At 34.1% G+C, this 14663-nt stretch overlaps 2 protein-coding genes and 3 non-coding genes across 7 annotated transcripts; 4 read left to right on the top strand and 1 right to left on the bottom strand.

Annotated features, from left to right (window-relative positions):
- Window positions 1-5547: 5547 nt before the first annotated feature.
- On the top strand, window positions 5548-8301 carry LOC107961986 (derlin-2.2). 2 transcript variants are annotated; one of them, XM_016898185.2, is made up of 6 exons: window positions 5548-5911; window positions 6272-6371; window positions 6713-6927; window positions 7033-7116; window positions 7339-7392; window positions 7785-8301. In XM_016898185.2, exons 1-6 carry the CDS (start codon window positions 5813-5815, stop codon window positions 7965-7967), a joined length of 735 nt encoding a protein of 244 aa, XP_016753674.1. In that variant the 5' UTR covers window positions 5548-5812; the 3' UTR covers window positions 7968-8301. The 2 variants fall into 2 exon arrangements, with proteins under 2 accessions (XP_016753674.1, XP_016753675.1); XM_016898186.2 differs by lacking the exon at window positions 7339-7392.
- Window positions 8302-9325: 1024 nt separating this feature from the next.
- TRNAW-CCA (transfer RNA tryptophan (anticodon CCA)) lies at window positions 9326-9397 on the top strand. Its single transcript has one exon. It is a non-coding gene; the product is annotated as a tRNA-Trp (tRNA).
- A 622-nt stretch (window positions 9398-10019) lies between these two features.
- Window positions 10020-10091, top strand: TRNAW-CCA (transfer RNA tryptophan (anticodon CCA)). Its single transcript has one exon. It is a non-coding gene; the product is annotated as a tRNA-Trp (tRNA).
- An 857-nt stretch (window positions 10092-10948) lies between these two features.
- TRNAW-CCA (transfer RNA tryptophan (anticodon CCA)) lies at window positions 10949-11020 on the top strand. Its single transcript has one exon. It is a non-coding gene; the product is annotated as a tRNA-Trp (tRNA).
- Window positions 11021-12102: 1082 nt separating this feature from the next.
- Window positions 12103-14663, bottom strand: LOC107961985 (cardiolipin synthase (CMP-forming), mitochondrial). Of its 2 annotated transcripts, XM_016898182.2 has the most exons (8): window positions 14067-14663; window positions 13929-13995; window positions 13746-13820; window positions 13596-13647; window positions 13105-13190; window positions 12916-12990; window positions 12604-12698; window positions 12103-12518 (listed from the first exon to the last, which is right to left on the bottom strand). In XM_016898182.2, the coding sequence occupies exons 1-8, from the start codon at window positions 14558-14560 to the stop codon at window positions 12425-12427; spliced, it is 1038 nt and encodes a 345-aa protein (XP_016753671.1). In that variant the 5' UTR covers window positions 14561-14663; the 3' UTR covers window positions 12103-12424. The 2 variants fall into 2 exon arrangements, with proteins under 2 accessions (XP_016753671.1, XP_016753673.1); XM_016898184.2 differs by lacking the exon at window positions 13746-13820 and having other exon boundaries at window positions 14067-14659.

Raw genomic sequence — 14663 nt, 5'->3', positions numbered from 1 at the left:
ACAGGCCTATCTTAAACTATGCAGGAAATTAACTGAGTTGAATATGTACTTAGAAATTAGTAGACTTTTAGTGTTCAACTTGTGCACTGCCAAATTAAAACTAACCTGAGTTTAATTTTCACGAACACAATGTCTTAACTTTTCAAAATCTGCATAAAAAAGAGAATCTCTCGTCAACGAAATGATCATACATTTTTCCCTCCTATAACCAAGTTACCTCTACTCCAAACGAGTTGATTTCGACTCCATAACCAATGAGGGACATCCGATTTCACCGGTCACTATAGAACCTTCCAGAATATAAAGACTATTAGTCCTTTTACTTTTTAACAAAACGAGAGCCCTACAATGCACCTTAATGTCGCTTGACTCGATGTTGATTCTACAACCTTTTGAATCTAAAATACTCATAACATAAGGAAGACGTATCATTTTGTTTTGTGTCCATATCAGTAAAACATGCATGCATCTTGTTTTTAACCTAGTAATAGATATCACCGAAAACTATAATTTACCAAATTATAATTGTGCGAAAATGAAAAAGAAAACCCAGCAAATCAATTTTTATCAATCGAAAGTCCACAAAATTGAAAATAAAAACCTTAAAATTTCAACCTAAATTCAATAAGATTTAACATGTGTATGACCCAAACACTAAATCTATATATTAAATTTATAAAATATTAAGAATAAATTATTTTAAAAAAAATCAATTCACTCTCAATTATTTGACATGACGAAGTTTAAATGCCACTTGTTAAAATTGTAAAACTCTGATATAAAATTTAATAAACTAAGATATGTTATGTCAGATCATTAAGAATAAAAACTAGATGCGGTAACATATCTTGTAGTATTAATTTTCCAAAGTAACATATGAGTGTTTTAGAGAAGGTAGATGGAACATATATATAATTTGAGGACTATAACCCTACTATGCACATTAACCTTAATTTTTTATCAACTTATCATTTATTTTGCCCATGCTTTTATTTAATAACTGAAGTTGATTATTTTTTATTCAACTAATATTTTATGATGCTAAATAATAACATATAAATCTTTTTATTATATATGTGATATCTATATTATCCAACAATATAGTATAAAATTGTATATTTAAAATATCAATATAGCTTTATAAAAAGAATTTATTTTAAATCACATATTTTTTATGTTTAAAAAATATTAATATTAATCGATTGAGTCTTAGTTTGATTGACATCAACATTGTTGCCTGTGCAGAGGACATGAGTTCGAGTGTGTGAAGTACATTATCCTCCTATTTTAAGGTTGGGAGAGACTATAAATAATTTTAGGTATTGTACAAAAAGAACAGATATGATAATAACATATACTAAAATTAATGTTAAAAATATTAATATTAAAAATTAAAAAACAAAAAACCTTATTAATTTGTTAACTTTTTATTTATACCTAACAATAAAAGCTGAAGTCGCTTCGATTAGAAAATTTAAGTTATGAAGAGCCTGCCACGTAATCTTATAGTAATTTTGGATATTAACTTGAGTTCAACTAGTCCCTCTAATGTAATTAAATTTAAGGTTTAATATTTATATTTTAATTTGATAAAATTTATAAAATTTATTCAATTTAAAAAAAGTTATATTTGTATTGTTTAATGTTTAAAATAATAAAGTATATAAATTTTTATACATTAATAATTTATTTTTCTTAAATTTTAACAATTTTTTTTATATTTGTGTATGTTTATATTATCTTTCATAATGTGACATATTTACTTAATAATTATATTATCATATATTAAATAAATATTATATTTAAAATTTTAATATAATTTGTCGATCGATTTTTAATTCAATTGATATCGACTCAATAAAAGAGGAGGTGAATTCAAGTATACTGAAATACATTTCTCTTCTTATTTAAAAGTTAGGAGAGATTATACTTAGGCCATTGTATAAAAAAAAAAACATAAATTCCTGAACCATGATGAGAGGCATATTTCTAGTATTGTCGCTAAAAGTAGGCGGTGGCCTTATGTCATAAGGCAATTAACCTCTAACAGAATAAGTAGTGCTACACCTAATTATATCCTTAAAGTCGAAGTATTTTCTCATTCCAATTTGTGATGCCCTTGTCATGAACTCTTTTATCATGATTGATGTAAACTGTCAATCCAACTTATTAAAGCATTTGGCATGAAACACACGATATGAAATTGAGCAGTCAAAGGGTCACTTTGATACTATATTCAAATTGTCACTTAGATACGAGGCCATTATCCTTTTTCTAAATGACATGTGTAATAGGATATGCAACTACTTAAATGGTTTGAGACTTGCCACTTGGTAAACTAAGATGATTGTAGTTTTAGTCTTTGATAATAGTTAATTATTCGATTTAAGTTTTTAACTGTAACAATTCGTTTTTAGTGAAATCGAAACAGTGGTTTTAGGACCACAAATCCGATTCCGTAAGAAAATTATTTTAATATTATTATATGGTCTGCATTATGATAGGAATGTCGTATAAAAATTTCATTAAGAAAATTTTACTAATTACATGTCTAATTTGAAAAAAGGACCAAATTGCATGAAATGCAAAAGTTGAGTTCTAGTAGCTATAAGTATCAAATAGCTATGGAATTTAAAATTGGAGGTCCTTATATAGCAAATAGACCATTAAGAGGAGTTAGTAGATAAGAATGCTTAGTCATCCATGGAAAATTAAATAAAGAAAAGACTAAATTGGAAAGTAAAATTAATAAAAGATGATAAATGATTAAATAAAGAAATATCATTTTTTTTCATCATATTTCTGAAATATTTTTACATGGAAACGCTAGTTAGAAGAGCTTGAAGGTAGCAAGCTTATTTGGCTCAATTAAATGAGTATTGAAGTCCCGTTTTTAATAATTTTTATATTTCTGAGACCGTAATAGCTTAATCTAGCTATCTCGGGGATTAATTTGTAAAGTTATCAAAGTAATAGGGTTTTTCCATGGATGAGTATGCATGAATTATGAAGTTTTATGGTATAAAATTAAAGGTTGTTGATAGATAAATAATTTTTGTAAAGTGAATTTTGATGAAATTGTGATTTAGGGACTAAACTGTAAAGATGCAAAATTCATGGAAACATTCTAAATTTTATGAAAAACACGGACTGTTATTGTGACATATGAAATTCAGCTAGGCTTGGAATAAGGATTAAATTGTATGAATTTCATTTTTTGAGCCTAGGGACGAAACCAGAATTAAATAAAAATATTGGGGAAAAATGGTAATTTTGCCTAAGATGTGAATTGAATTGAATTGAATATGAATTGTATTAAACTGAGCTAAATTTACTCGTATAGATCCGGATAGATCAAATACAGAGCTAAATCAATGTAAAGAAAAAGTAACGGATTAGTAGCATACAAGTTCACGAGCATTATCGAGGTAAGTTCGTGTAACTAAATTGTGTATATTTATATGCTTGAATTGAATGTTGTGTATGTGATTGTATTGTTGCTATGAATATGAAAATTAATATTATGTCCGACAATGCCTGACAAACATAAAGTCCCGATTGAATAAATGAAATTTGATGGATATAGGATTTTTCGTATTGGTTGTGATCCTACATATGTTACGGACACACCACATCTTGAAAGAGCGTCCCGTTATTAGCCCTCTTGAGCTTCCCGTTATATGGTTCTTGCGAGCTTTCCATTAATAGCTCTTCAGAGCATCCCGATTGGTTGTGATCCTGCATGTGTTGTGGACATGCCGCAGCTCTTATGAGCGTCCTGTTATATGGCTTACATGAGCTTTCTGTTATATGGCTCGAGAGAGGGCTTCCCGATTATGTGCTTTAATGAGCACTCCAGAATATGAATTGACAAATTATAAATTTATACACTTCGTGTGTATCACTGTGTATCCATCGATATTTCAAATGGTTTAACGGACAAAGTTTTGATATAAGTTAAGGTGAATTTTGAATGAGATATTACCTGTATCACCCAAAATCACATGGAAATTTGATATTTGATGAGCTCATTCCTGATTCTTGATATTCAAATGAAATACATGACTAGCATGTTGATGAAGTTGTGTATTTAGGCTATTAGCCAAATTGCTTGGATGCATTTTGTATGCTTACCTTAAATGTAAATGAATGGTAAGTTTATTTCCTATTATACGAACTTACTAAGCATTAAATACTTACTCGATTTTATTTCCTCTATTTTATAGTAGCTCGGAAGCTCGTTAAGGTTGGAAGCTAGTCGGAGACACATCACATTATCCATCGACTTATTTCAGTATAAATAGTAAATTAATTTTTGGTTATAATGGCATGTATAAGTTTAAATAGCCAATATTGGCATATAAATGTTTTAGTTGTAATTAGCCATTGGTATGACTTGTGATGAATGTGTTTTAATGTATGTATATATATATATACACGAGATAATGTCATGTTTGATATGAGTGTTAAGTATGAACAATTGATAGTAAATTTCATAAGTTGTCTAAATGTATTTTTGGTAAAATAGGTAAGTTCGGATATATGGATTTATGAAGTAATATATCATGCATAAGACTTAATTTTTGGCTTGGTTTAAATGTCTTGGATTGGCTTGTGTATGTGTTAAAGTGTTTATTTAGGTGGAAGACTAATTGGGTGAGAAAAGAAAATGGCTATTTTTGCCCACATGAGTAGAGACACGAGCGTGTGTCTTAGCCGTGTATGACTCATGGTCTAGCACATGGGCGTGTGGTTTGGCTGTGTGTCCCCTGCATCTTTAAAATTTAAAACAAAATGCTCAGGATTTTTCATACGGCCTGACACATGGGCGTGTGGCTTGGCCTTGTGGCCCCTACACTTACACATGCCCTAACACACAGGCGTGTGACTTGGTCGTGTGACCCAAGTTAGAGAGTTACACGGGTACAAACACGGGCTGGGACACGGCCGTATGCCCCATTTCGAATGCCCACACGGCTTGACCACACGCGCGTGTACCTTGTACTTAGGAAAATTTTGATATTTCGCGAAAAATTCTCTGAGTACCCGGTTTAGTCCCTACTTTTTTTAATGTATGTTTTGGGCCTCGAGGGTTCATATAATGGACTTTATGAATAATATCTGACATGGATGTAAATAATTTGAAATGCCTGTTTTTGATCTGTTTATTCTAGTAATGCTCCGTAACCCTGTTTTGACGACGGATACGGATTAGAGGTGTTACATTAACTATTGATTAATAGTAAAATTATATTTTCGTCTTTCTTAAAAAAAATTTAAAAAATTCAATTTAGGTTTTCTTAACAAAATTTTTTAACCCCTCAAAATAATTTTTGATTCCATCCCTGGATATTTTAATAGAACATAAAATTTCATCTTGATTTAACTTGTATGTAAAAATTTTAAAAACTCTTAAAATAGGTCTAATTTAATCATTTTAGGATATAAATATAAATTTAATTTGATAACACTTATTTAGTGATTAGAATGGTAAGGCTTAGCATAGGGTTCATTATGTAATTAATCCTAAACGAAAGCAATTTGATTGGTTCGTATCAACCACGCGCGTTCTGATTCGCCTTGGATTTGTCATTTAAAAAAATGGTATATAAGTAGGATAATATTTTGTACGCCATTAATCACTTCATTCGGTTCTTCTTTTTGTTTCGTTGAAAAACCAAATCTCTGTTTCGATCTTCAAAGCCCCCCCAATCCATAGTGAAAATCAAATAAACAATTTGATCCAGTTAGTCTTTCTTGGGTTGAATTTTATTGCTATTATAGAAATTTCAAAAAAAAAAAAAAACCCTCAATGGCTCAAGCTATTGAAGAATGGTATAAGCAGATGCCCGTCATCACCCGTTCTTATCTCACAGCTGCTGTAGCTATCACTATTGGCTGTTCTCTCGAAGTATGCCTCTTTTTTTTTATTATATGTGTTTTTATTTTCTCTTTTTGGATTTTCTTTTTCAATCTGGGCAATGGGATTTCGATTTTGCCCTTTCAATTTTCAATGATTTAGGCATGCTTTTTCAAGTTTTTATGCTAATGGGTATAATTATTATAGAATGATTTGATCTGCGTTTATCCCAATGTCGTGAATTTAGTGATTCCCATTGGATTTGATCCATGGGTTTCTATTCATGTTTTAAAGTTGGAAATTTGGGCAGGCAAAGTTTGCGATATATGATTGAGTTTCCCGTCTTGATTTGAGAAGAATATAGAACATGTTTGCATTGTTGTGCTAATCTGATTTAGTTTTCTTTTGCAGATAATATCACCTTATCATCTGTACTTGAACCCTAAACTTGTGGTTAAGCATTATCAATTCTGGCGCCTAATTACTAACTTCCTGTACTTCCGCAAGATGGGTAAATTTCATGTCCTTTTTATCTCGGGTTTGTAATTTCTTTTTCCATGGAACGATGTTATGTAATTTGTCGTGGATGTTTTTGCTTAAATATGTAAAAGTTTCCTGTTGTTTTAAAAGCTTGAATAAGTGTAGATAAAAGTAAAAAGGAGTATGCTTTAAAGACAACAATAACTTCAAATCAACCTTCCTTTTATATACTTTCTTCGGAGTTTAAACCATCAATGACATTAAAGATATTTAAAGTTGGCATTGCTTATCCAGGCATATCTGTATGATTAGGATTGAAGCTAGTACACAAATTGTCGAGCACCTTTAACATGGTATCCATTTATATGCCAGATTTGGATTTCATGTTTCACATGTTCTTTCTCGCCCGATACTGCAAGCTTCTTGAAGAGAACACATTCAGGGGAAGGACTGCAGATTTTTTTTACATGCTTTTGTTTGGAGCTTCTGTCTTAACTGGCATTGTGCTTATAGGAGGAATGATACCTTATCTGTCAGCATCATTTGCCCGAATCATATTTCTAAGCAATTCATTGACATTCATGATGGTAAGCCGATCTGCCTTTGTTTACATGCAAAATTTGTTTTATTTTGTAGTTTATGATCTCTGTTAATAGCCATTTGGAAGCCATCTTATTTACTACTACTTGTAGGTTTATGTATGGAGCAAACAGAATCCTTTTATACATATGAGTTTTCTGGGTCTTTTTACCTTCACAGCAGCTTACTTGCCCTGGGTGAGTGCTTCAATTCACTCCATCCTTTTTTTATGATTGTTATTGCTCTTGATTATGCATCTTCTATTTCGAAGTATTTAAAGGTTTTCAAAAAAAGAAATGTGGTTATTGGTGGAATTTTCCATTTGGAGAAAGTTCAGCCTTCTTTTTGCATTTTTGGGTCTTATCATACTTCATCTAGTTGTTGAGTATAATTACTTCTTTTCCTTGTATATCTTTTAGGTGCTTTTGGGATTCTCTGTTCTTGTTGGTGCTAGTGCTTGGGTGGATCTGTTGGTGTGTTCCTATTTCCAGAGCCTGCTTTAATGTTGGGATTAGTATTATTTGTATGAATTCTCTGTATATATCTGAAATCCATTGTACGTTCACTGAAGTGACTACTAGGCACAAGCTATACTAGTATAATTAAGCTTTTCATAATAGCCATATATCGTCACTGCTGGATCGGTCTTGTTGTGACTAGTGTGGAAAAGGAAAGTGTTAGGATTTGGGGGGAGTAAGTTGCTTGGTCTCATCCGCTGGGTGATAACCGAGAGACTCCCTTATAATTATGCAATGGTCCTATAGACCGCCCCCGGTTCTTGTCCCACGCTTCAGATTCTCAATGCGGCCATGTTTAATTTTTGAATGCCATCTCTTTGTTAAACTAAATATTTTTGTTAATCCAGGGAATGATAGCTGGTCATGCATACTATTTTCTTGAAGATGTATATCCCCAAATGACTGGTCGCAGACCCCTAAAGACTCCATCTCTCATCAAAGCGCTGTTTGCAGATGAGGATGTAGTGGTAGCACAGCCGCAAAATGTGAGATTTGCTCCACCACCTGCAGAGGAACTTCACAGGGATTAATCTGCCGTATGGAAACTAGACCAACGAAGTGTACCTTGGTGGGGTTGATCTCTGCTTGGACACGACAATTGCCTAAAGAAGTGTAGTTTGCCCCTTCGTAAAAGCGTTCAAGCTTACATTGCTAATCATGAAAACAATATATCTTGATTCGCATTAGAGGTTAGCTATTGTATATATGACCTACTACAGTTATGCTGATTTGGAGATTTGAGTTTTGTAATTTTATACCTACACTGAGTGCTTTTGGTTGGTATATGATGCCCTTTGTGCATCTGCTATGACCCAAGCAGCATTTACTCACAAATTTAATGTTTTACCCTCTTTCGTGGCGGAACTCTGATCTTATTGTCTTAGTGGCTTTGGTTTAGTTTATTGGTGACCTCTGTTACATGAAACAAAATGAACCCTGAACTTGTGCAAATTATAGGGGAAAAAATGCCTACCACAAAGCTGACATAGTGGCAACCAGTTGATTGATGTCCCATGTTATTGGAAGACGGTTAACATGATTTTAGGCATGTTTGAAGGGAATATTAGGAGTCCCAATGATAAAATGTGATTTGGGGTTAATTTAAAAGTTTTAGCTACTTGGTCGTCGCTTTTGTTGTACCCACAGCATGAAAAACAATTGAAAGGAGGGTAACAGTAGCACTAATCAACCCAATAAGCACTCCAATTAGTACATTGGAGATTATCTTTAAACCAATTTAGTGTAAAATAATGTTTTACAAGCAGAGAACGTCCTTAATGAGCTCTTACATGTGGGGTTTTTAAATAGGAAAATATTTGACTTGATTTTATTCTGAATGCAAACAAAAGTCGCTATAGGTTTCTATCTAATCTGAAAGGATCTCTAAATTCATGCATACTACACTGTTCAGATTATTAATTTGCCTAAGATATAGGTACAATACTCAAACAGATTGTGAACAAAGACACTGCTGTTTGACTTGCATACAAGAGTAGCTTCAAGTGCAATAAGTCGTATAGTTTTGAAGCTAAGCGCAAGGTTTCAACAAAAATGAAAAACTTACCATAAAGCACCTAATAAGGAAGCTTGTGAAACAAATGAGACTTAACAGATCCACCCTACGGAAATCCAAAATACTAAAGGCTTATTAAGTGCTACAACAACAAACAAAGACTTTTCTAGTCCATACACTAGGCTATATAGTGCCAAGTTAAACAAACCAAGAAATTAGCAGGGACTTAGAATGAACATTAAACTTATGCCATTTTAGAATGTTACTGGAAATTAAGGAAAATACTTCATGGAAAGGAGCCTCCTCTTTTGATTCAGAGTTTAAAAACTTTACTGTGACCAAACAAATATAACTATTTTAAGGCAATGGACAGCAGGATCCGTGGCGCAATGGTAGCGCGTCTGACTCCAGATCAGAAGGTTGCGTGTTCGATTCACGTCGGGTTCAATTTCCCATTACTTAAAGATCCTTTCTCTTTTGTTCTGAAATGAGAAACAAAGACTGCATCAGAATTGCTTGTTGAAACAGTGAAAAACATCCCCTCCCATACTTTTTTGAATCAAATGTCCTGGAATCATTTCCATCAAACACCAGGAAGAATTGACTCACATATATATATCTATATCTATATCAAACAGATGGTGAGCAGTTGAACACTGCCGTACAAGAGTTTGGAACTTAAAACACCTAACAAGGAAGCAGGTGGAGCAATTGACTCTTCCAACAGATCCACCCACCAAAAATGAAATCAAAATACTAAATGCCTTGTAAAGTCCTACAACAACAGACAATGTCCCGGGACAATACCCTTTTTCTAAAAACTATGTTTGACTGCATCTGCTTATATATCCTACCACCTTCCATTTCCTGGCATGACACATACACTAGGCTATATGGTGTGAAGTTAAAAACCAATAAATTAGCAGTGACTTAGAATGCACATTAAACTTATGCAATGTTAAAATTTTACTGGAAACTAACGAAAACACCTCATGGAACTTCTTCCTTTTGATTCAGAGATGCTACAAAATGACTATTTGAAAATAAATGAACCCCTCTAAGAGCAAAAGGATCCGTGGCGCAATGGTTGCGCGTCTGACTCCAGATCAGAAGGTTGCGTGTTCGATTCACGTCGGGTTCAATACCCAGCTAAATCCTGCATATTTTCTCTTTTTTCTGAATTTGGGATAAAATCGCTTTGTCCAAGGACTTTACGAGCAGATTTAAGTTTATCCAGAAATGTTAAAAAAGGGGAAGGTAAGCAAGGTGTCCTACAGTTTTTCATTTACATCATCAATTTTGGAACCTAATCAGGCCTTTTATATTGGAATGAAAGATGAAAATTGCAGTTCTCTCATTAATTCGTTCGTTGAATTAGTAAAAAACATATCTTCTCTGAAACTTATTCGATAAAATGTTGTGGAATAATCATTTCCTTTAAACACCAGGTTTAGTTTATTGGATAAACTATCATGGAACCAAGGTTAATTATAAACAATATAAAATTTTGATTGTGTGTAGTACCTATGAAACTTTAGTCTCATGCAGCATTAGTTACTTTGTTGCATGCATGTTCCTAAAGTGAAGCGGTAGTAATGTCATACTCCTTTGCTTGTGAGTAGAATTATGGTGCATTCTCACAATTATCTTGTCTTGCTTAATTGTTTCTGTCGCTTTTAGTGCAAGATGGAGCAGGCCTTTTATAAGCAACCACTAAGCTCCTTTGGCTCCACATCCGGTTTTCCTTTCTTCCCCATCTACAGCTCTATATGCTCACACACCCTAGAAACTCATCAACTCTGCTCTCTTTCTCCATATGCAATGGTAGAACCTCTGTTGTGGTGGCAGCCACTAACCAACCGTCGATGTGCATATGTCATCAATATAAGCTGTTAAAGAAAATACCTCATGGAGTCTCTTCCTTTTGAATCAGAGCTAGTAATGATTTACTATTATAAAACCAATCAAAATGATCTCTTTCTAAAAGAGTAAACAACGGGATCCGTGGCGCAATAGTAGCGCGTCTGACTCCAGATCAGAAGGTTGCGTGTTCAATTCACGTCGGGTTCAAATCTCCGTTAAACTTTGATCCCGCTTTTTGTTTTCTGCTGTCAAAAGGGAATGAAGCCGAATTTGGGTTTTTCTTTATCGATTTTGATTGATGGGTTGTGTAAGGGAGTGAATTTGGAGGAAGCTAGGGAGTTATTGTATGAGGAATGGAGATTTGGAGGTGGACTCTCACTGTTACTTTGCTTCGCTGTATTGCTTGTGGGGAATTCTGTAATGAGAGTATGGAATTGAAATCGGTTTGTGAGAAGACTTTGCTAGCATCTTTAAACGTTGAGGAGGCAAATGAACTCGTCCACAATTGTCGAGGAGAAGTTCCCAGGTGTAAGCAAGGTGTCCATACTTCTTCAGAGCAAATAAACGGAAGGTATTGTGCACTTGGATGGGTAGTGTCTCGTATATCACCTGCAAGTTTACGGAAAAAGTGTCGTAGTATTAGAAATATCAATTATGCAAGTTTTGCCTGCAGGGGATTGAACCAACAACCAAAGCTTAAATGTCTCATTTTGCAGATCATATTTACATCAACCAACGCATTCCTTAAGGGCTTAAGGGAGATAAAACTCTCTAGTGGGACAATACCTACATTGAAATGAAAATGAACAGTGTAGTTTTCTTAGCGACACCCTGAATTATTTTCATTTTGTTTGTTGAATTACTGAATAATATCTCTTCTCTGAAACACTAAAATGCTGTTTCAGTGGAACTTTAGCGCCGTGGAATCATCACTTTAAATAGCTTGTTTAGTTTATTGGATAAACTATATCAGCTTCTTGTATCATGGAACCAAGGTTAACAGAGGAAAAAAATAAGTCTTGATTCTCTGTGTTACCTATATTAGTGTCATAAAGCAAGTTATGCTTTATTGCATGTATTTTTGTGAATTAGTGGAATTAGTACACCAACTTTTTCCTTAAGAGTAGCAGTAATGTCATATCCTCTTGCAAATTGTGGTGCATTCTGACAATTATCTTGGATCAGCTTCGAGATTTTTTTTTTCATCAAAAGTTAAAAGAGTGTTTACCCTGATCCTCATATCCTCGAATGGAAGCTTTTTTTTTTCATGTTTGAACCAAAACTTGGCATAATTCAAATCACCCCCATTAAAATTGTTGACCAAGACATTATAGAAATCAACATAATTTCTTGAACGGAGCTTAAACACCAATGACAAAACTTTACAAGTTATACTAATAGGATGCTTTGCCAAACCCTGTATTCTTAAATTGTTTCTGTTGCTGTTGTTACAAGATAGTGCAGGCCATTTACAGGTAACCGGTAAGCTCCTTTGGCTCAACATCTGGTTTGTATCCTATGCAATCATTCTTTTCTTCCCATCTACAGCTCTATAAGCTCACACACTGAAGGAACTCATCGATTGTCCTAGTGTTGCACTAGGAATTCAACCTAATGCTTTCTAGTCATCGACCCTGGTCTCTTTCTCATGTGTTGTGCTCCATATGCAAAGGTAGAACCTACTGTTGTGGCAGCCACTAACCAACTGTCGATATGTCATGAAGTATATCAGCTTTTGTGACATCATATATTTAAGTATGATCTAATTAGCTAAGGGGCAGTTTGTTTACCTTAAGTATGTGATGCATGATTGAGTTTCTAGTGTTCCAAACTCAGGTTGAAGGAGAGCTGAAGCAACTAATATCAGCTGGAAAACTGTGTTAACCTGCAAAATTTTGAAATCTTTTCAGATATGGAAGCATTAATGGTCTTCACATGCTGCAGCATTTGGGGTTTTCTGCATTCCGTAGATGGCTTTCACCCGTGTCTTGCCACTTGTTCTCACCGTCTTTTACAGTGTTAAAATACTAAAGAATTGCAGAATCCATTGCTAACTCCAATCCATACTCCCCTCAATTGGGAAATGAAAATATGATACTTACTTTGCTTATAAAGAGAGGCTCAACCTTCTGTGGACTAGTCCCATCAAGATTAAAGAAATCTAGTCGACTTTTCCACTGAATAAAAAAAAAAAAAAGACCCAAGATTTAGATCAATGATTCACAAAGTTTGCCAAGCCATTAAAGAATTGGAACAAAAACATGTGCGACTAAAGTTCAAGTTAAGCCCACCTGCCAACCCAAGCTACTGGCTCTTTGGTACACAGCACCACTAACAAGGGCAACATCTCGAAAGACAACAAGCCCGACAAGTCCAGCTTTACATCACAGAAAACTAATAAGATCAGCATCACCAAACATTTGCAGATAATAGAGTACCTCATGTGTGTAAAATTTAAATATCAAATAACATACACAGATAATTACTGCTCTAAACATCCACAATTCCCTGTATTAAAGGTAGGTGAAGCAGAAATCAAGATGAAGGATTCTGTGGCAATTACTAGAAAAAATTGTTGCTGATATAATCTATAACAAGTACAAACCTTAAACATTTAGTCCAGTTATGATAATTTTAGCATTAGACTGAGTAAAAATCATGTATTTCCAAGATGGAAAGCTTGTTTATGAATTGTATGTGTAAGCGGGGCATATTGATTAAAACATTAATACCAATAACCAGAGAATCGAAGAAGATCTAAACGAATACAGATTAAACTTACTGTGCAAAAGATGGTTATGTACCATTGACAAAGCAACACATCCAATAAGAACCTATACCAAAAAGATGAAAAGTAAACCACTTGTCAAATGAAGCTCATAAGCGAAGTCACAAAAGCATACAAAGAAGTAAAGTGGCATTAATCATTTACCTTATCAGCAAGAGGATCAAGATAAGAACCCACCACAGAATTAATCCTCATCTTTCTAGCTATATAACCATCCAACTAGAAAAAATCAATAGAAATGATAAAAAACTTATATTCTCATCATTTATTCAAAAAAAAATTACTTGGTTTCAATTAACATCTGAAAAATGTCAAGAGAATCCTTACCCAATCAGTTGCACCAGAGATAGCCAATCCCACAAATGCAAGACCATACATTTCATTTACAATCATCCTACAATTAACCCATTGAATTAATAACTGCAACAATCAATTAACAAAAACAAATTTGAATTAATAACTTACCATCCAAGCAAAGGACCAGAAACCAATCGACTCATTGAAATGAAATTGGGCAAATTCACGAAACTCTCAAGCACAGCTTCCCTCTCCTTATTACTTTGCTTCTGGGTTTCCACCCGATCCAAGGCTGTCGGGTTCGATAGGACAGACCCAAATCGTAGCTTGACTGGGAATTTAGCTCCGCCGCCTCTGATCAAGTCAAGATTCAACGCTTGGACTTTTCTTAAAACGGTGACGTTGCCCCAGAAGGGAGTGGCGGATTGGGAGAGCTTCCAGGGAGGAGAAGCGAGGAAGAGAGGGCCATTGAAAGGAGCGATCCATTTAGAAAGAGACGGAGAAAAGGGGGAGACTCGGGTGTGAAAGAGAGGGGAGGATAGAGGTGGAATTACATAAGTGGCTGTTGTAGCAGTTGAATTCGTAGATGCTGAGGTCAAAAAAGTTCGAGCTTTCTTAGGGTTTTTGGTGATTAGGGTTTGCAGAGATCTGTAAATCCCCATTGATAAAGCATCGCTTTTTTTGAATTCTAGGACAAGACTGAGAAAGGGATGCGTCTTTGGAAAATTATGAATGTCTTTTTGTCTTCATTTTTCCTTCATAGGT

The sequence above is a fragment of the Gossypium hirsutum genome, chromosome A06 (genome assembly GCF_007990345.1).
Source record: "Gossypium hirsutum isolate 1008001.06 chromosome A06, Gossypium_hirsutum_v2.1, whole genome shotgun sequence".
NCBI lineage: Eukaryota > Viridiplantae > Streptophyta > Magnoliopsida > Malvales > Malvaceae > Gossypium > Gossypium hirsutum.
Note: the sequence above shows the minus strand (reverse complement) of the source record. Positions and strands in the feature narration are given on the sequence as shown.

Coding starts and splice junctions, on each gene's coding strand:
- LOC107961986 (XM_016898185.2), top strand. CDS start 5,813: ATGGCTCAAGCTATTGAAGAATGGTATAAGCAGATGCCCGTCATCACC. Junction 5,912..6,271: donor CTATTGGCTGTTCTCTCGAA/GTATGCCTCTTT, acceptor TTTCTTTTGCAG/ATAATATCACCTTATCATCT. Junction 6,372..6,712: donor CCTGTACTTCCGCAAGATGG/GTAAATTTCATG, acceptor TTTATATGCCAG/ATTTGGATTTCATGTTTCAC.
- LOC107961985 (XM_016898182.2), bottom strand. CDS start 14,560: ATGGGGATTTACAGATCTCTGCAAACCCTAATCACCAAAAACCCTAAG. Junction 13,996..14,066: donor TCTGGTCCTTTGCTTGGATG/GTAAGTTATTAA, acceptor GGTTAATTGTAG/GATGATTGTAAATGAAATGT. Junction 13,191..13,595: donor ACATAACCATCTTTTGCACA/GTAAGTTTAATC, acceptor TGTGATGTAAAG/CTGGACTTGTCGGGCTTGTT.